The sequence below is a fragment of the Centropristis striata genome, chromosome 16, assembly GCF_030273125.1.
Source record: "Centropristis striata isolate RG_2023a ecotype Rhode Island chromosome 16, C.striata_1.0, whole genome shotgun sequence".
NCBI lineage: Eukaryota > Metazoa > Chordata > Actinopteri > Perciformes > Serranidae > Centropristis > Centropristis striata.
The window spans coordinates 15,632,214-15,654,115 of NC_081532.1; the positions used below are offsets into that span (position 1 = coordinate 15,632,214).

The 21,902-nt window shown below is 43.7% G+C and overlaps 1 protein-coding gene across 2 annotated transcripts in view; it reads right to left on the reverse strand.

The window, feature by feature from the left end:
- Positions 1-12,756: 12,756 nt before the first annotated feature.
- The window catches only part of runx3 (RUNX family transcription factor 3), a 30,849-nt gene continuing 21,703 nt past the window's right edge, over positions 12,757-21,902 (reverse strand). For both annotated transcript variants that reach the window (XM_059354040.1, XM_059354039.1), the window contains 2 exons: positions 21,219-21,293; positions 12,757-15,938 (listed from right to left, as the gene is read on the reverse strand). In XM_059354040.1, the coding sequence (XP_059210023.1) occupies positions 15,451-15,938; positions 21,219-21,293 (563 nt within the window). In that variant the 3' untranslated portion in view covers positions 12,757-15,450. The remainder of the gene's footprint in view (positions 15,939-21,218; positions 21,294-21,902) is intronic.

Sequence of the window (21,902 nt, forward strand, 5' to 3'; positions counted from 1 at the left end):
ATATCTTACATTTAATTTCTCAGGCACTATCTTGGAAACTATATGCTATTTTTGAAAGGCTCTTCACACTAATCTGAACTCCAACCCAGCAAAATGTGATACATCTCTTACAAAAGCAAAAAACAAGTCTTGTACAACTCTTCAAACTGCTTTTGTATGTTGCCCATAAAACACACACAAAGCATAATTTGAATAAGCACATGAAGCACCAGCTATGCACTGATGGTATAAATAAAAAACATTTGGCTTTTGCTTTGTCTGTGTACCGGGAAAATCAGCTTTGTCATACATTGTTGTAAACACACACAGGCTACACACAGGTATGCTACTGTTTAAAGTATGCACGTGTATTGGTAAAATACGGTAAAATATTGATGCAAATAAGGTGGATTTTCTTCTCAAACAACAAAAGTGCAGTTGACATTGGCCTACATTGCTGTGGCCTGTTTATAGTGCTCAAGCTCTGATTTGTAAGAAAACTCATTATCTAAAAGTGTTTTCACGTGTGCCAATGTGGAAAGGCAATAGGCAAAATAATCTAGTAATGTAGAGACCAATGTTAACAGAAGTGTGTTCTATCCCAATATATAGGTAATTTCATATCTCAATACAATATATATCACAATATTGCATGTTATCTGTAAATAAAGAAAAAGGAAAAAAAAACACATTGTAAAGCCTATTTTTATATACTCCATACTCTAGGGTTCCCTCCAACTTAATTCCCATGTGCACATAAAGAGTAAATATTGCTGTAATGCAGTTCAGCTTCATATAGAAAATATAGAAAAAGCTATACAATGTTTGGCACACAAGGCATATGCATTGGCTACATGTGGTGTTAGTTTCAGAGATAGTGCTTCAAGAATGACTGTCAGTGTTAAAAACAAACAGCTGTAAAAAAGCACAGGTAAAAATTTAATATATCTTCCATAAATGGTGTCCATTGTTACTTTACAAAACTGAACTCCAGTGGGGGAGAAAGTCTTAATGTCTTTTCATTTAGAAGGAAAAACACACTGTGAAATTAGTGTATCACAAGTTAAAGTCCTACATTTAAAATATTACTAAAGTACCTATTTATTATTAGCAAAATATACCCAAATTGTTAAAAAAGGGTTCCTATAATGCAGAAAATGATCCCCTGTGTGGGTCATACCTACTATGTTATATTCTTGGATTATTATCACTGATGCTATAGCGTGTAAGTGGTATTTTATCTATGGAGAACACATTCTGACTGTTTTATAGACTGCTGGGCAGATTGATTTTTTTCAAGTACAAGAACCTAAAATCCACATTTAAGTAAACATACTTACATTCCACTACTGTTGAGCTGTTTGCATGTAGATGTGTAAACAACGTTATTCTTTGAGCCGCATATTTAAAATTCCACTCTCCTTTGTGTCAGGGTAGAAGCAGATATCTCAGATAGATATCTCAAAACCTGGGCAAAGAAAACCAAAACTACAGTATCTGCATGGCTGGATTGGATACAATCAGAGGTAAGTGAGAAAATGTGTTGATTTGTAATTTGAATTGACCCCTTAATTGAGGTTGACCACACAGTTTCAGAAGTGGTTAATTTTAATTTCATGAAAGCTGTAGAGACTCCTTCAGTGATCATCCTCCACACTGTTTTTGCGACAAAGACTGTCACTCATTATTTGTAAGCTTCCAGCGTTGCGATGCAAGTGGAGTTCATCATAGTGGAGTTCATTGTGGCATCAGCCACTCTGTCAACTCCCAGACCACCAAGTAACAGCCCGGCTTATCTGCCCCGCTCCACCAGTGCCTGCAGTCAACCAGTCAGGGTGGGTTTTCTGTGCTCACATTGTTTATTTTAGCCCTCATTAAAATGTGGTGGGGTGGCTTTCTCTCTCCGGGGCTCGGCGGCTACTGTGGTGGGGAGATAGGGGACTGTGGTGGACCCCCTTGGGCGGCCCACAAAAAGCTGCCTCACCCCCTTCCCCTTCTTGCCACTCACCCCATCTGGGTCCTGCAGTCACACCCTGTGGCAGAGCTGCGGTTAACTGCGGCTGTTGGCTGGTAAAGAGGCACAGTGAGGGTTCAAGGATACAAATATCAGAAAGGAGAAGTGACATTCACCAGAATCGCCACTAGAGGGTACTCAGGCACAGTGAGCTGAAAGAGGGGGGACTCACAAAGCTGGCAGGGACTATTCTCCCGGGGTTTGTTCTTATCTCCTTTACATGGTCAGCACTTTTTTACAGGAAGCATGAGGGAGGCTGTGTGTGTGTGTGTGAGAGTGAGGGATAAGGAGAGATGTGGGTCTTAAAGTAAGTGGTTTTGAAGAGAAAAAGGGTAACCATGAGTCCTTGTCAGCTGTGTACATGAAAAGCACCTTGTGACGTCAGGTATTTGATGCCTCCAGGGGCCTTTGTCCAGGTTGTTTAGTCTCTTCATAAGACTACAATAGTGGCCTGTTTTATTTTGTCTGTGACGGAAAAACTATTAGACATAAAAGACTTTGCCCTGTCAGCAGCCACACCCCCACCCTAGCTCCACACAGAGGAAGATTTACCTTGCAGTTTATGTTATGTTAGTGTGTCAAAGCCTGCGGCAAATATCTGTCTGGTATGTGGTGAATTATTGCTGTGTCTGTGCGCTGTGTGTAATACTACGTCTGCATGTGTGTGTTTTCATAACCAAACCATACTCCTGTTGTTCCCTTTAAAAGGAATCAGGAAATGTCTGTTGGGTGTACTGATAATCCCAGGTGTGTGTGTGTGTGTGTGTGTGTGTGTGTGTTTGCGTGCACATAAGAGACAGTGTGCTAAATGTCTTTGTGCTAAAGTGAACCAGCAGGTTCCCTTTCAGAGCCATATAGCACATCTAGGGGGAAGGAGAGGAGGTCTTTGAAGTTTTTTGGTTCTGCCATCCGTCTCCAACTCACTGGCTTTCTTTTCATGCCAGCCATTGCAGAGGCCAGGCCTATTAAAGAGAAACGCCCCAACTGGCTCCTCCCTGCAATGTCGCTATGGTAAAATGACAACAGACTACACTCACGTGCCCCTACTGACAGTAAAGCTCCTCTCTCTGTTTTGATTTTGTCTTTTGTCTTGTCTGTGCAGTCTTTAAGATGACTTGTCAGAAGCTAGAGTACAGTAGAAACAACTGAGTAGAGAAGCCTGGGGCAAAAGGCCATTAACTTGCTGCAGAAGTTAATGGATGTTTGCGCCCACGCTGCAGGTGCTGGCCCTCCGTCCCTGGCTCCTCTCTGATCTAAACCAAAGTGTCTCCTTTACTCGCCAGCAGCCATAGACGATGCTATGACATTTAGCTTTAACACTGGAGGAGGAAAGGAGGAGGAGTAGAATGAGAGGAGATGTATTGATTGCCCTTAGCTGCTCCTTCATAGCCTGTGTGCATGGTTTGTGTTGGCTAAGCCCTGTAGCCTAATGGCTTTTAGACGTCCATTAGGTCGTTGCAGGCAGCGTGGTTTAAGTAAGTAACAAAAGGCTCTGTCAGAATGCTTTAAGCATTAATAAGACAGTCAGTGTTACTTCTCCAGCCTGTCAGCTCATCAGGAACGCACAAGTGGAGATCACAGGGCCAAAAGCCTGGTTTACTGTCGTCATTTTTTGAGCGTTTCTTTGGCTACACTGTTTTTGCTTAAGCCCTTAGCCGGATTAGCTTTTAGCCTTTTGGGAATTTGTTTCGATTGAGCAGTGAAAGCTGTGGCTCACTCACCCCGTAAACTTGCAGTAAAAGTCCCGGCTCACACTGACAGACATGTGAAGAAGTGCCAGGAGTCCTGAACGTTTGTACGGTTCACTTAACGAGGAGAGACCTATGGCTCGATACTGGGAAAGGGGCTCAATAGGACTGAGGTTAGAAGTGCATCGTTTGGTGTTGTATGGCAACAGAACCGCAGGCCTCAACCAGCATGAAAGGCAGAGTCTGTTGGGTTTTGGGAATTTTTTTTTGTTGTTGAGCTGTTTTCTGTTCTGCTTCTAAAGCCATCTTGTTTTTATAAAAGTTGTTTATTAGGAACAAGGTCCCTCTCTTTTTCCGAAAAAAGGCACTGTGGCCTACACTGTTTCAATCCCTGTAATTACTGGGTAGGCCTGGCTTTGATGGTGCACACTGGCATTTTGATATGCAGAGAGGCTGCACATACAGTATCTAATATGTGTATATGTTGACACATACGTTGAAAATCATGCACATTTACATTTACTGTCTTACCGTATTTCATGCATGAGCCAGGACCACATTACTTTGATTCTTTTTCACCAGCCTGTGCGTCTGCGGTGACCCATTTTGCCCAACAAACTCCTCTGCTTTCTGGATATAGTGTGGTGTTTCCCCCTGGTCTGTCTGTCTTTAATGCCACTGTGTCCCTGCAATCCCTCAAAGTCCTGGGCTTTAATGCATCGCTTACCATATTTTTCCACCGAGATGACTGTCGCTTGCCGGGAAGGCATCGCTTTGTGTGTATGTACGTGCATGCACTTGTGCCATTTTTGGAAGAGTCCCTGTGTTCTCTCTGCACCAGCGCTACGGAAGCCTCCTGGGTCCATTTCTGCTGCCCACATACCCCCGAATCTTGCTTTGGTTGGAAGTGTGTGTGCTTTTTTTTCCAGCCATCATAAAGAAGACAAACTCCTCTACTGTCTCCCCATCCTATATTAACAAGCTGTGTTTGGCCCCAGACTCACCATAACAGGTCTGCTCTGGGTTGCTGCTGGCTACAGTAAAAATCAACACCTCCTCTACCCCAGACTGAGACTTTTCAATGTGTAGATCCAGTTTCAACCACAAATCTGTAGGTTTCAATCTCAAGTCTCTTTCACACATGCACCACAACCCTGAACATATCTAGAAATTACACGGAGGAACTGTATATGAGGACGCAAATGTCCGAATCAGTTGGACCAAACATTAAATGGACTTTACCATGCCAGCTCCTTAGTACAAAGTATGCATCATTTTCAAATTAGCCCATGTGCAAATAGAGCAGGTTATTGTCTGAAAAATTCACAGTAAGCATATGGGCGTGCTGATGACGTTGCTATGATGCACCTAGTGCAGAACTAGCCTGGCATCGTCAGAGTAATTCACTCATTTGTATTAACCTGGAACCTCTCAGTTAGTTTTTTTAATTATGACTCAGACACCAAATTTGGCTGTTTTCCAGGTTAGCATGCAACCTGCAAGAATGTGAACATCTGAGGCTGAAGACGGAAGATCGTTTATGCAAAGATGCCAACCAAATTTCTCACTGGAGATGGGCCGACACCAAAATGACACCCAAGGAACGGCAAGAAACTATTTTTGCGTCCTGTCTTGCCTCCTGCATGCTCTACCCAGATGCCACTCATTGCCCAAACCAATTTATTAAGCAAGTAAGAGCACCCCTCTTGACCTCTGGTGTGCTACACGTGAAATGGCAACTCCAAACAATGTCTGGACCTGATTCTTGTGACATTTTCTGTTGTTCATATGAGAAAACTACTTTATTTGCTTGCTTGGAGACGAGACATTTTGACATCATGCAATAATGTAACTTTACTTTGGCACTGGCTGAGTGACCTCCTCACCGGCCTTTTCGTACATTTGTTGGCAGTGGTTTCCCAGGATTACCCCTTCACCATCAGTGCCACCTGAGTTATCTCAGAGCTGCTCCAAGACGAGGACAGCTGTAAAATTGCTTCTTATTGGCTGGCTGCTCTCTGGTCTGCCAACCAAGCAGGAAACAATAGAAGGCCTGAACAATGAGCTGGCTGTAGATCAGTAGGGGCCCACTTGGCTTCTCCCAGACGCTACGTCTTATTTCCTTTTTGATTACTCACGCCTGCCTGATGAGCAGCACACTCACACTCCTCTCTGTCTGCTTGCCCATGAGAGAAATCTCAAAGAAAGACTTTTTGTAGGAGACTGGTTTTGATTTGGAGGCTGGAATGCCTTTGTGATAATGTCGCAAGATTTGTTGGCAGGGGTGTTATAGATGTGTGCGAGACAAAAGGAGAACATTTCTGGGGGGGGGAAGAGTTATGATGTGTGTATGCTCATGGTTCAGACACATTCAGGTATTAGAAACTACATTTCTGAATATTGTGTGGTTGGTGTGCTTTTCTGTGCTGATTTATGTCAGTTTCCACTGATGGGCTTCCAGGATCTGCCCATAAACAGCCTTTAAACGGGGGAATAGTAGTGCTGGCACTGAGGTCCAAACTGTATTGCCACCCAAGCGTGCAGATCGCCTGCTGAGGGCTGGGTCCCCTTCGCCTGGCCCTCCCTAGCTCCCACCACTGCTCGTTAGCCCACCCCTCAGCGCCAGGCCGGAGGTAGGAAATCAAACCAATTACGGTTGTATTTAAAGAAAATTGGAGCAGGGCCGGAAAAGTGGGGGCATTTCCAAAAACCACAAAAAGAAAACTGCAGGGCCGCTCTTTGGCAAAATACATGGGACTGTAAGGCAGAGTAGAATGACACTTCTCTGAAAACACAAGGAGAAATCTATTATTGAAGTTTATAAGTATTGAATATCTTCTTTATCTGAATATACACGTCCGAAAAAAACAATATAGTTCCTTTCAGTGTCCTCCATAATCTGTTTCTGTGTCTGTCTCACTGAGTGAGATTGATGGATTTTGCTTCCCTGGTGGACCTGTTTTGATGGATGGTTTTTAAGGACTGACTGTGTTTATGTTCAGGTCTGCCGTGCCCTGCTGCGAGTGGCCTGCCAGAAGGCCGCACTTCATAATGTGGCTGAATACGCCAAGACATCCCAGAGCCCAAATCCTCCTTGGCTCGCTCTGCTGCTGCAGATCCTGCTGAGGTGCAGTAAAGGGCCTCTCATAAAGCACAAACACCTGTAGGCTTCAAACTGTGGGAGGACAAAGTATTTGTATGCATGATGTGCGTGATCCTTTGGCCAGAGTGTGTCACAGTCTGGGGCCATCTTTGCAGCCAAAAAGATTGTCTGGGATCAGTGTTGTAGTTGCCACCCCCTGATCTGATCTATTCTCTCAGTTTTACCTCTCTCCCCCTCTGTCTCTCTCTCTGATCCTCCTCCTCGCTGTCATCTCTCAGGAAAACCCCCTCATTACTAGGCCCTGGATGTAAATGCTTCATTTTTCCATCCCCCCACAAACCCTCTTTGTTCCACGGGCCATTTGTCTGTTATATTTCAGCACTTAAAAGCAATTATTTCCAAATATGAATGCTCCATAACAGACGTCTCCAGACAGTCAAAAGATATTTTTCTTCCTTCATCTTCCTCTGTGCCTTATGGGCAAAAACAAAAGGAGAAATCAAGGTGTCTGGTGTCTGCAGATCAACACACATGCAACGTTTTGCTGCACAGATGTGTGTAAACTCACACACGTGCATGTGCATACCTGATGATATATGCCTTTGTCCTCACAGGTGCATGCACATAACACACACAAACTGTTTACTTCACACGCACACGCCATAAAGAGTGTAAGATGAGCTCCCATTAAGGATGAAAACAAACCAGTGAGTGGGAGGTGTCCCCTGAGGAAGTCCACAGTCGCTATAGTGGAACCATGGAACCATGGGAACTGGTTAGCAGAGGCCTGCGGGGCAGCCATGGCCAGACACGGGGGTGTGTAACACTGCCACACACACACAGCACAGACTGGAGACAGACACACTAAGCAATGGCTTTTAGTCATCTCACCTGTCTAACAATAACAATAGCTGACACTTTGTTGGGTATCAGCAATAGCTTGATTTATTCTAGGCTTTGATTATCTCCATCGCGATGTTAGTGATCAAAGAGCCAAAATAGCAACAGCAATAAAACGGAGTGTGGTGGAGAAAGAGTGATGATACAAGAAAGATGACGACAGATTTTTGCAAAGCTCTTGTGTTCAGTGACACTTGAGAGGATTAGGGAAAAGATGTTTTTAATGTTGTCGCTCTAACACTTTATGGGTCAGAGGCGGCTGTAGGTCTGTGGTGTCTCAGCGGTTTTCACTGATTTCTTTACAGCCACATGAACCGTCACTGGTGAGAGGATATTAGTCATCGAGATGGTGGTCAGTCCCAGAATGGCTTATTTTACACAGACGGACATAAAACGCTGTCATAAAGAAGTGGAGGCAAACATTTATCTGAGTTTGCTGCTTTCAGGGTAGAGAGTGGGAACAAGAGAGAAAGGGACACTGCAAGCTTTTAATGACCGTTCATGTTCCCACGTGATCCAAAACAGACTTAAGCAATCATCCTCATTTTTACTCACTACTTGCGTAGATGGATGAAAAAAGTAAGGGAGATAGAAAGTGTGTATGTGAACTGCCTATTTAGCGTGTTCCCCTGCTTGAGCAGGAAGTGAACAGAGACCTGGTCCACAGGGATCTCTGTTTCCCCTTCTCGCCTTCCTACCCCCACCCCACTCAGGACCCCACCGTGTTGGGGGAAAGCCTGGCAGAGAGCTACAGTGTGTGGTGTTTGTGCTGTGTGTGTGTGTGTGTGTGTGTGTGTGTTTGTGCTGTGTGTGTGTGTGTGTGTGTGTGTGTGTGTGTGTGTGTATGTTAATTTCCTGTTTTATAGAGGAAGCAGTGTTTGCATGTACAGATCGTTATTCAGATTTACTCTGTGAGAAAAAAAGAAGAAAAAAGATTGTGTCAATTCTCACGAATCTGTATGGGAAACAACTAGTATTGTTTCTGGGAAGCAGCCCTACTCTCTTACTAGAAACATATTTTGGTTCACTGGTTGAGTGCAAATGCAACATCTAAATATAACTTTGAGAAGCATTTCATTTCATTATTCTTGTCAAAGAAAATCCTAAATAACTACAAGCTATTATCCTTTCATATCAATTGTTTTACTTTCTTCCCTTAACTTGATTATTAAATTAAGGCCACATTGGTTAGACACAGAACGCTGTGGTCATTATGCAATGACAAGAATTAAATCCAAACCATTAGGGCATCTGAATCAAAGTTAGCTTCTGTGGTCTTAACCAGAACACACTCTAACCATTATCTGAGCCACAGGTCCACCATGCAGTGGTCTGTTGGGTTTATGCATATAAATGTACAAATGTCTTCTTCTGGTTTTGACTCATTCACACCTCTTGGTTTCCTATGACGATATGAATGGGGAAGGATGACTCAGTTGATGTTCTGCAGAATTAGTGTTACCCTCAATTTATCAGCCGCACCCACAACTATGGACTACGTATGCTACGTCAGTCAGGGTGCTTGTTAAAGTTCTTCGATGTAAAGGCAAACAAACAAAACATAATGCAAGCTATACATGGTCTGAAAAACTTAATTGAAATAATTAATGAAATAGTAAATCATATAACATAAATCATATAATAAATACATATATTTTTTCACTTCCAATTTTTGAACAAATACTATATTTTGATTTCAGGACATTTCTTAAAATAGGTAAAGGTGCATTGGAAATAAGTGCAAACATCTCATTCTTTTAGACATTTTCACTGTTTGACTAAAATGTAAATAAATTAGAGTGCAAAAATTTGCTGTTGCTAAAAATGTCCTAAAATTGCAAAGTAAATTAAGTTTTGGGATGTTACATCTGCTGATCAAATTTGAACATCCAGGTGAAACATACCACAAGGGCTACTTTGAGAAAAAATGTGTAGGAGGTGCTATCAAGCCATTGTGCACCACCTCTGATGTGTGTGCAAAGTTTCATAACTTTTTGAGCCCCTCAAATGCAAATAATTTGCATAAATAATAATAACTCCTTGCTTTACAATGGGCTTTTTGCACCAGTTGCTTGGCTAACAATCACATTAGACATAAAACAAAACAAAACAAACTAAGAAGCTGAAACCGGAGAAGATTGCTTGAAGGAATATTTTGCCACTTAATCATCAAAATAGTTGCCAATTTATTTGCTAACCGGTTGTGTAAGAGTGGTGTTTTTGCAGTTTTGCAGGAAAAACACTAAATGTGTTCTGCTTTTGGCGTTTTCAAGTCATCTGAAATTTGATCTTTGAGGGTCACACAGCAACTCTGACTCACACACAATAATGACCTTAAATTTATGGTGGTAGCTCTCTAGATCGGCCCGATAGTGAGACTGTTTCTGCAAGTGCCTCTTGTAAGCTTTCAGTGATCCTCTGGGTCTGAGCGGGAACAGAGTCCCGGGCCCATGGAGAGGTGCTCCACTGTGGGAACTGTGAGCCGCTCGTTGTATCGTAACACACAGCGGTCTCTGTAGACCCTACATGGATGAGAAACTACCTTCACTGGGATCCCTCTGAACTAGGGAAACCCTCTTTTTCTCTCTCTCTCTGCATCTCTCCCTCCATATCCCGCTCCCTGTCAGCGAGGCAGCACTAGTCATCAGTGTGAGAACAGTTGCATCACAGCTCTCGCGGTTTCTTAGCCCCTGGCCCCTGTGTTTCTCGGTCAATCTGTGGGAACCCTGATTTTGGACGACAGCCTCTGTTCCCACCACCAGTCCGGTTAGAAAATAGACTTCTGGTCGTGTACCAGGCACCCAAACCAAGCCGGTTCTAACCCGCTCCTTCTCACGGGTTTGGGGGAGGAGAGGTCAGCGGCTACAGAAGCGGCCTTAATGGGTTTCTTATGCAGGTACCACAGAAGCGACACGGGATATTGTGCTCATGAGAAATAAGAGGGCTTTAACGATTCTGTGCTCTTTCCAAAACACTCCCTCTCTCTCCACTCTCTTTCTTTCTCTTCCTCTCTGTCCTGCATCTCTTCCTCTGTCTGTCTCTCATTTGAATTTATAAATAGCTCTTAATCTTTCTCATCTTTCTGATTAATTGAGGATAACGTTGTGTGAGGGACAAGGCTCAATTTTGTTACAAGAAAAATCAAAAGACTTGCTTTTTATGAGAACACATAATTTACTTGCCAAAGTATTTTTTCCTCAATGATTCTCATTGTTCTAGTTTTTCTTTCCTGTGACGTTCACAATCATGCCTCCAGTTCTCTTTATATTTCATCCACTTAAAAAGCAATTTTCTATGTCGTCTTATAAACCAATTCATCATGCCTTTGACTACAATTACATCCAGACAAGCAGCCTCATCCGGGCGAACGCTTCCCCTCCTTCCTGGAGAGTTACAATTTTCGGAAGAACAGCATAGCGGGAACAGAGAGAGAAGATGAAAAAAGCAGCCCGGCTCATGTACGTCCATGACAAAGACGGAGCCAGATGAGAGCTCCTCTGCTCCCCACATGTGGACGAGAGGGTCGGGTCTCACAGAGTGTGTGAAGACAGCTGGAAAATTCCCCTGAGCCTGTTCTAATTGAAAGCTTATCATCTTTTCTTTGTGCTTCCTGAGCGGTGGGGGGATCAGCGGGGAACTGCGCAGAGAGCAACTTTGTGATGAGACCTGGAGGAAATACTTGGGAATGTTTAAGACGGTGCAGATCTGTCATACACTCACACTGTGAAGTGGAGCTCGGGCCGTCTGGGTGGAGGCTGGTGTGAGATCTGTCAGCAGAGGATTGTGTGTGCGGGAGTTTCTTGTGCGTGCGTGGAAATGCTTTTGAGTGTGCAGAGTTAATTGAATACAGTGTGTATCAAGGCTGCGTGTGTGCACCCTGAAGCTTTGTTGTTCTGCCAACACTGCCCCCATAGAAGGCTTGACGCAGACACAGCAGAAGCCATACAGAAGGAAAGAAAGGATGGAATTGAATGAGAAGAAAGGATAAAAGAGACCAGTATAGATACACTACAGGAGAGGATAAACAGGGAAAATAAAAGAGTGACTAATTTCAAGAAGAAAAACAAAGTGTTTAGAAGTGAAAGCCCTTTCAAGGTACATCAACAGGTGGCATTAGTTTAAGAGGGAGGAATTGTGGGTATTGTATTTCAGGTTAACCACATGAGACATCTGAAATCAGACCACCCCACAAGGTAGCATCTCAAGTGTTTAATCTTGTGGCTCGGCTTCAAATGGGCCAAACAGATGCCATCAGCGCCACATAAATTAACAACCACATAGCTGGTAAAAAAGACGGCCGACATTCCAAACTTCTCCTGTATTGTTTTTAACAAGTGACAACTTGCCGACGCGCGCTAACATGGAGGCTGCCAGGGCGGTGTTGGATTCCTGAGCTGCGCTTTATTTACGCTCTGGGTACCACCGTGTTGACAGCCGAGGCATTTTCAAACCCCTGAGAAGTGTGGGTAATTGCCAGCGAGAGTTTCTCTAATGGAAGAGTAGAGGATAATTATTAAAGGGGGGTTATTGGGAACGAGCTGCCAATGAACTGCCAGGGTTATGAGACGGAGGCACTGGCATGTGTGGCATTTACTGTATGAGGCCAAAGAAGAACAGAATTTGTTGGATCAGAATGTTCTGGCATGAAACTGGGTCCCATGAACGTTTATAGAGGGGTTTTTTTCTTCTTCTGCTCATTTGTCAGCTGATGTGATGGTGTCTGGGTTTCTGGAGGTGAATTATACCCTGTGACTCCATGTTTAATGTTTTCACTCTCAACACCTCCCTCTCTTAAACCATAAAAGACCTCACTATCCAGACATTTCAGCATTGAGTTTCAAAATTAGAGAACTATCACGGCACGCAATAGTTTTTATAGTAAAGCGACTAATGTTGAAGAATGTGGCCATAAATACTGCACCTAAATCTAATGTGGGTGTGATTTTTCTCAAGAGGGCAGGTGGTGCCTTTTAAGCTGAAATAAAAATGATGTGTTGTCGTAACTCTCCCCTGGAGTTCATTGAATTAATATATTTTTTTAATTAAATAAACAGCAACTGTGAAGACAAAAGTGAGACACATGTTTTTTAATTAAAATGATTAAAAACTACATTATCCGCAAACTTTACAAGCACTCAGTATGGAAGCATTAACAATATCATTACATACATAGATGAGATTCTTAAATTAACATATCAGTTTCAGATGTACATGCTTTGAGCATAAAGAGAAATGAAAGGAGCGAAGATGAATTAACATTTTTGTATATGAAAAAGGAAAAAAGGGGCATCTTGTAAAAAGAAAACAAGTAACATTGTGCTCTCTTAATCCAATATACAATAAAATACAACTCACTTGTACAGTTTGGCTTCCGAGTTTTGCATAAAGAATGATCAATCATTCGCCACACATCTTTCCCATCATCCTGACAGTATTACAGGCAGTTGTGAAGATCTTTGGTTTATTTCGAAGGAACCACACAAACATACATGTGGTTTCTCTAGCTGCATGATTTTTTTTTTGCCCATAATGAAGTAAGGTCCTCTACCATATAAAGAGGAGAGAGCAGGAAAATGTGCTTTACCTCTAAAACAAAGAGAGATAGGAATGAGACCTTGTTACTGATTGTGTTCATTAACAGGAATAAGGCAGAGGGTCTTTATGTGAGATCTACAAAACACCTTGCATAACTTATTTTTACCTGAGCTGCAGATGCAAGCCTCTTTGGATTCACTGTGAGATTCAATCTTGTAGCAACAAATTCTACAGAGCCCTGGCTGCTTCCCTCTTGTGGAAGACTTTTTTAGCAGATATTAGACGGCTGATACCTGCTGTAAAATGCTTTTACACAGCTCGGATGGTCTGTGCTGGCTTATGAATTACTGGCAGCCCCTGGCACCACTGATCAGTAAATTAGAGCAGAAAGGAGAGGATCAGGGCCGTAAAGGCTTCAAAGCACTCGCTGATTATACAGAACAAAGGGACTTGTGAACAACAAGGGATTTCTTTTTCTTTTTTTTTGCATAACTGCCCTCGGTGTTGGTAAGAAGATACCGCTCTGACCCCACCTCCTCCTCCTTCTATCCCTTCATCCTAACACCTCACACTCCTCGAGGGATAGAGGGATCACATGTGTAACTGCAGGGTAAAAGCCCTCCGGACAGGGGGAATGTGCACACACACCTGTGGTGCAGGAATGTGTGTGTGTGTCTAATCATGACATCATTAATTACTTGGCGAAGGATTTGTTAAAAAGGACACTTTAAGTGTGTTCAGCAAATACATGTGAAGGAATATTTAATCTTAGTTCATCAGATATTTGTAAATACATAACCAAAAAAAAGAAAAGAAATTCAAACATAGTGCAAAAATTAAGCGAATGGCTTGTTTAGCGCAGGAAGGCAATTTGGAAATTGTTTGAAAGATTAGGGCTCTAAATACACCATCTCACTAACAGAGTCTGTTGGGCGTGGTTCATAAGGAATAAAGGTTTTTAGTGCATCAAAGCTACATTGGAAGACAAAATAATTACATTAAAGGTTTTTTTTTTATAATTTAGCAATATATTACACAAATTCCAAATTTATACTTAACAACAAAATAAGGCATATATACTGTATATATATATATATATATATAAAAAAGGAAAGGTAGAGAGAAATGCCTAAGGATTTTTGGGTATATGCATACATTTCCTCAAAATTTGGCTCAAATAAATATCAAAAGTAAACCGTGTCATCCAGTTCAAAAATACCAGACAAGGACTTTTTTTTCCTCCAGAAAAGGGCTTGGATAAGAAATGTAAGGAAAAGAGTAGACACACAGGACTTTAAATATTCCTGCAGAATAAAGAAACCAATAAACACCCCTCTGCATTAGTCTTTTACATTCCTCAAAATATCATAATCCTATTGAAACTCGATACACTGAAACAGCAGAGGAGAAATCATTTCTGAAACGTGACAGATAAAATGCTTTTTCTCTCAAAGATGCAGCGATTGTGTTGAAACATCCACTGCATACCGTTAAGCACCAAAGGCTAATGTGTCCATTTGGATAATAAATTAGGCAATAAGGTACTGCATAAGTACTGTGAGCACATGAAACAGCCCTGGATGCAACAGAAGTCGCTTTCACAATTGACACAATATTCTTGCAATATTCAACTTTTGCAGAAATTTAAAGCTTAAAAGGGCCGATTGCTACAGCAGTGCAGCCGTGCCTTGGAAGGATGTCGGAGTCACTCGGGGAGCAAACGTCCAGTCGGCCGCTGCACGTCCAAGTGAGTCGGATCAGTTTTAACAGTCTGTTTGAATGTCTGCTGTGGTTTTCTGTGGTTTTCATCAGCTGTACTGATTGATCATACTGTCTTTTGTTCTTTTGTTGTCTTTCATGAGTACCTGTTTACATCCTGAAACGTTACAATGGCTTCTCTGGGTTTACCCTCGCATCTATTTACAGTTTCAGCTGAACATCTTCTCAACTTCTATGGCTTTTTATAGTCCTTTTTAAGAGTACATGTTTTAGCACAGTGCAGGAGTTTACTCGAAATGTACAAAATACATGGAAGTCTTGAGAGAGTTTGTAAAACAGAGAAAGTCTTTAAAGCTAGTGCCGGAGAAATAAAAGACAAACATGCAGCATTTCTGTTTTTTTTTCTTCTTTTGGTTGTTTTTTTGATTTCAGTGTTCATCTTTTTTGATCATCATCCTCTTTACCTCTCCTCCCTTCCTCCTGCACGCCCTGATTGTCTAGCTGTCTGTCAGTCAGTAAGGCCTCCAGACGGACTCATCCAAACGGCCTGAGGCGCTCATGGCGGTGGGGGAGTTGCTGTGGCTGCCGTCGGCCTCCACGCCCTCGCTCTGGTTGTTCAGGCCTGGGTTCATCAGGCTGTTGGTCCCTCCGGCACCCGCGGCCCCCGAGCAGGACAGCAGGCGGGTGGGGGAGCGCTCGCCCCCGGTGTTCCCCGGCGCCACCATGGAGAACTGATAGGATCCAGAGCCTGCGCCGTAATACAGGTAGGAGTTGGACTGGATTTGAGAGAAGTTCTGGCTTTGGTTGTTTGGGTAGGGTGGCAGATAGGTGTGGTATCTAGAAGAGGCTGACATGCTGAGGCCGCTGATGCCGGTGCTGGAGGAGTTGGCGGGGTAGGGGAAGGCCCCGGGGTAGTGCATGCGCGGGTCTGAGAAGCGATGGTCAGTCAGTGGTGACAGGGACGGGAAGGTGGTCCTCTGGTTGAAGAGGTCTGTAGTCCCTGTGGGCAGAAACAAAAGGGTGGAATGAGTCAACAGACATTCAGCCACAAAAGAAAACATCTGTTGTTATTATGAAACAAGGGATTTCTCATTTTCTCTTATTCTTAAAAAAAAAACTACCCCCATCTCCAGAAAACCTCTCCAAACCCCAAACTCTGCGCTCAGATTTCCTGCGATATGTCTGTCCATGGAAATGTTTGCTCAAACTAATGACCCGAGACATTTTTTTTGCTTAATAACAGTCATCAAGCACTGACAGCACATCATCCCACAGCCCAGTGCACAAGACTGAAGTTATGAAAAGGCCCCCTCACCACGGCCCTCCTACCACTCCTTCAAGAGCAGAGCAACGTACAGTATTCTGTCTTTCTCAGAGCAATGAAAAGAGGCATTGTCAGTGCTGAGGGGTGCTTTGTATAAACACCGACGGCTTGTTGCGCTGTTGTGCAACTCATAAATCATACTTAGAGGCAGACGGTCACAATTGAAGACAGCTAGATAGACAGAGAAGGAAAAAGGATAGAGGGAAGGAAGAGGGAACAAAGAAAAAAAATAGAGCATGTGTTTCTATGTGAATGTCCTCTAAGCTAATGTGTATCACAGTCCAGGACCTGTCAGAGTTAACTGCTAAGTGTAATCTCACAGGTAACAGAGTGCTGTGAACCCAGCTGTTAGGACTTCAATTTCACTGCACACTTTCTAATTTACTCAGCTGACAAAAGGGAAAAAGAAATATTTCTCAAGGGTTTGACTGCTTCTCTGAGATTTGGGGCTGCTACTGTCACCAGCTTAGTTCCTTAACTCAAACACCATATTGCCCCTCTAACTTAACTAGGGAGTATTATTGGCTGATCCTACATCCTGAGGTTACAAATATGAACTCATTCACAGTTCTGCAGTCGGGGAAGACTTTTAATTGCTGCCTGCTGCCACCTACTGTAGTATTTCGGTTTGGATCCTGGTGCAGGGACAATTATGTTCCACATCTCTGCTGTATTATGCAAGTTAGAAGGAAGTTCTAAGTAGCAGTTTTATGCAGTGTTTGGCAAACATCTATTGTATTTACCTCAGCCCAGTGTGTAGTCTAACTAAAGAGCAAAGACTGTGTAAAAATATTTAATGTAGTCACTGTGATGTCACCCATTGGCTTGTGCACTTTAGTTTTAAAGTGTTTAGCTAACACTAGTGCTTGGTAGCTTTGTTAGCAAGGGTCATTTGATATTCCAAATAATCAGCAGACTCCTTAGAATGTTGTTTAGTTCATTTGGTTCATTTTTAAGAAACCAAAGTGAAACACGCTGTGAAAGGGTCAGAAATTAGCGATTGAGACCATTTTATTACAGACTTTTACACAATCAGACTTCTTTTTGCAACCAGTGGAGTTGCCCCCTGCTGGCCATTAGAAAGAATACAAGGCACTTAGGCATTGGCTTCACTCTTAAGACCTCTTAAGTTGCTTCCTAAAAAAGTCACCATCACACACCAGCATAATGACATTGCATTTTAGTTATCTTTAAGAGGTGTGAAAAATGAATTGTTGCTTGACAAGTTAAGCATGTCGTGTCCTTCTGGTCATGACACATATTATATTTTGGGAGAAGGTACGATGGCCAACAGCCAGGCTGTAATTCTCTGAAGCTGCAAACGCCCTGAACTTGGTTGTTTGCCACAATGATGAGGCAGAGTTCCTCATACCTGATGTCAACATACAGTACGCTCCTGCCACACCTGCTGCCTGTACACTCACACACACCTCTGTCCATGGTCATTTGTTTGTCCGCATGTGGCTTTCATGGGTCCAATGCGCCCACATGACTGCAAGTGTAAAATGTGGATTTGGATGGCAGAGAAAAGAGAGCTTGTATTTGTGAAATAGCAAGCGCTTGCACGCCACAGCCCTGAGGGGGGAGAATGCCAAACTTGCGTGCCACAGTCTTGTTGAAATGTCTTTTCCCTATGTCTGGAGAACTGGGTCCATTTTCAGCTGCAAAAAAATCTGTTCCTTTGCAATTTCCATGGCCCCTGCTATACTTTTCTCTTTTTTTTTCAACAACACACTTCTGCAGTTGAATTTCTTCTTCTTTTTGGGATGAGGGAGTTTGGCGGTGGTGGGGGGGCTGTTTCTTTTTCCAGAGTCTACCAGGCACCGGAGTCGGGCTCCATATCTGATTTCACGCGAGGAAAATCCGAGCCTTCAGCTGCTGTTGATTCGGGTGAAGTGGAGTCGGCCCACTAATTCCTACCGGACTCCCAAAAGCCTTTGCTCCCCCTCTCTCTCTCTGTCTCTCTCCCTCTCTCTCTGTCCCTTCATCTCTCTCTGTCTGTGCTAAATTTAGGCTTCAGGGTGAAGCTGGGGAGGAGATGTATGTTGTGGGGACTTGATGGCTCTGGCTGCTGCGGCCCACCCCACACATGATCTCCATTTAATTGGAGTCGGTGGAAACGTGTTGGCTAAACTGCGGTGGGGATCGACTCCTGTGTTCTGTCAGGGGAAACTGGACTGGACACTTATCACAACACCTTAATGGGCTGGTGCAGTATCAAGCACTTGGCTCTGAGCCAGGAGGAGCCTGCTACCACCTTAAACTCTCTATAGTACAGTAGCTCCCTCTGGAGGAGAGGGCTGAACAAACTGTTTTGTATTTGAGAAGTAAAGTTTTGCAGTCTGCTTTTTCTCTTCCTAACCATGTTGCATACCTTACTGCGTCCCCACCCTCCCCCACCCAGTATAAGTACAGGCTTCGCTGTTGTGGCTGTGGTTACAGTGGTGTATCTTTGGCAGAGAGGGTCTTCCCAACTGAGCCTGGTAGTAGCTGCCTGTAACCTCTGCGGCCCAAAACCACACATGATCTCCATTAGGCTCATCTGAAACGTGTTGACTAAATTGCAGGGACAGGAGAGGGGATGGACCCCAGAGGGCTAGCTGGCACAGTCTGCTGTCTGTGATGTTCCCAGTCTACGAAGCGGGTAGCTGGGAATCAGAGCTTTTATAGAGAACATAGTGTTCCAGCACTCGCTTTCCTCCTCTTGCTCTGAAGCAAAGCGCCACGCACTTATTTAATTCTGCAACACCAAGGGTGGAGTCGTCCTCCTGCTTTTTCTGCTAAACTCAAGAAGTCCACTAGTCCACAGTCAAGCGTGTAACCCAGATATGACCGGAGGTTTGCCTCATTTGCTTACAGGAGAAACTGATTTTGGTTGTTAACATAAGGACAAGTTTGAGGCGGTCGTGTCTGTGTGTGTAATCGTGTGCGGTGTTGTGTGTGTTTATGCGTGTGTGTCCGCATGTGGTGGACCTGGCAATGGGGAGATGCAAATACAGGCGCTCACCTGTGAAATGTTTACTCAGGCTTGATGCAAACTGTGACGGCCAGCGCCCAGGGAATGGTGTCTCAGGCAAATAAGTGAAGGAGAAGAAACGAGGGAGAGAGAGAGAGAGAGAGAGAGAGAGAGAGAGAGAAAACCCCAGGCCTGTCCAGCTACAGTAAACACACCACGCTGCGCAGTGAGATTGTTTTCCTCACATGATCTCGAAAGAAACACTGCAGCTCCTCTTGGAGGTAGAGAGCTTCTGTTTGATTTACTGACTGGTTTGGGTGGTTTGAACAGTGGATGCCATGAGGACAAGCAATTATTGTTGATAACAGGGTGCTGATGACAAGGCGACACAATGCCAGGGCAGAGTCACTGCCAAAGAATAGGAGACCCAAATGAACACAAATGATCTCCAGGTGTTTTTTTAAGCAGCAAGGCTTTGGGGCCGGAGCATCATGTCGGATGCAAATGAAAATCACCTCAGTAGTGTGGCACTATGGTCATCAGCCCCAAAGCCTCATCCACGTTAGGCGCTTTATCATGTGAGCACAGAGGATTTTGCATGTCGCCACCTTGTGACATCCAATACAAGCAATGGTAGAGGAGGTTTGTGATGACAAAAAACCTGAGATTTTCCTAATGCATCAACAAACAAGGTGACATGATTAATATGTTTGTTAAGTAAATCCTTTATATGAGAGATATGATACTTCCCTTCAAAGCCACTGCTGTGATGTGTGTTTTACTGACCCGAGACCATGCATACTGTTATTGTAAGGATAAAGGAATTTGAATACAAGTAGCATCATCATTTTTTTTCTTTGCTGTCTGGATGTCCTGGCGTTTCAAGTTCAGGCTGTAATGTCTGAAACATGTGCTTTTACTAACCATCGCTGTCACTCACATTTTTCACACCATCATGAATGTCTTGCTCTGCAGTGAATCTCTGGCTAGAAAATGCTTCGCACAAGCAGTAACACATGTAAATATGTAACTCCCCGGTCTCAGTACTCTGCTTCGGGCATTGTGTTATTTCTGGTAAACTGTAGGAAAGAGAGCAAGATCAGTGAGCCAAATCTGAAACTCTTTTTTATTCTTTCTTCTTCTTCTTCTTCTGTGTGTGTGTGTGTGTGTGTGTGTGTGTGTGTGTGTGTGCGTGTGTGTGTGTGTCCTAAGCAGAGTGTGAGTGAGTGGATGACTCAGCATGTCTGGTGTGGTGTGGTGGTTTTTGGGTAGGGGACAGATAGCAGACTGAGGGGGCTGTAAGACAACAGCAAACATCCAAATAGCCAAGAAACAAATGAAAGAAAGAGGGAGTGGGAGGGAAGGGAGAAGAAGAAGAAGAAGAAGAAGAAGAAGAAGAAGAAGGCAGGCAGGGTGGTGGCGTTCTAGGAATGTTCTGGGGTGTAGTAGGGCCCTACGGGCAAAACGAAACAGACTCTAAAATTGTCGCAACGAATGGCACACCCTGTGTTATGCCCGCCTTTTCCTGCTGCTCCTCTTCAGTATCATTTGTTTCAATTTGAAAGGCTGTTGGAATGTCTAATTAAGATAAATAAGTTTGGGTCTGAGATGCTCCTAAAGATGTACCATTTAAAAAAAGGTGTGAACGCTCTTTGGCAGTCCATAGTGCCTCAATTACAGCCTCTGTATTTTTCGAGCCTGTTTGCACACACTTAGTAATTAAGGCCATTGCTAACGAGTGACCTCACCACTCTGTTGATTGGGCCGCACATGATGATAATGTCTTAGCAACTAACAAACACCTTTCACAACAATTTTCTCATTAACACACACGAAAGCGAAGATATGCACGTATACGCACTTTCCTAAAATTCACATTAAATTTGAGGTCAAACTGAGAAGGCTGAGTGTAATGTGAGGAAATAGTAGCCCGAAGCATAGTTATACAGCAGCTATGGCATAATAAAACGGTTAGGAAGAATGGCATTGCAGTGTCTCACCTGGCCATGGTCTCAAGTCCTCCTCCACCTTGCATGTCTTCAGAGCGGGGGTGTCCATTTGCTCCTGCCACAGGGCTGGTGTAACACACAATATGAATAGGTTAAAATTGGGATCTGCTTATTATAAATTGAGGAATTCTGTTTGTGCATGAACTTTTTAGTATTTTGTGGAATGCAGAGAAATGTGTACAGGGTGAGGAAGTTACTGCCTGCACCTCAGAAAGCACAATTCAGAAAAACCCTTCATGACAGTCTTGTCAAAACTGTCTTGACATCTAGCGGTTTGGAGATGTGTCTTCCTGTCACAGGTTGGCCTCTGCTGACTGAGCAGCGAAGATTGGGAAGAGGAGGGGCGGTTTTTCTCACAGGAGTGAGACCAGGCTTGGAAAAACATGCTTGATGGGTGCATGGGAGATATTTTTGGGTCTTTCAGACGAGACACTGGAGGGGCAGCGGAGACCTGTGAAGTGCAGGACACTCGATCGCCTGTCCAGCCAAGCTGTCAGGAAGTGAAGGAGGGTCCAGGACCTACTGGCCCAACGCGTGGGACCCTGCTTCACACTCAACGGCCACACCGCAGGAGGGGTGACACAAACGGGTGGCTGTTTGCTCTCGGTCTGAGACGGTGCAGTTGTTACAAGACAACTTGCACGGAGCTCGGTGGACATGGAAAGTCTAACGTTG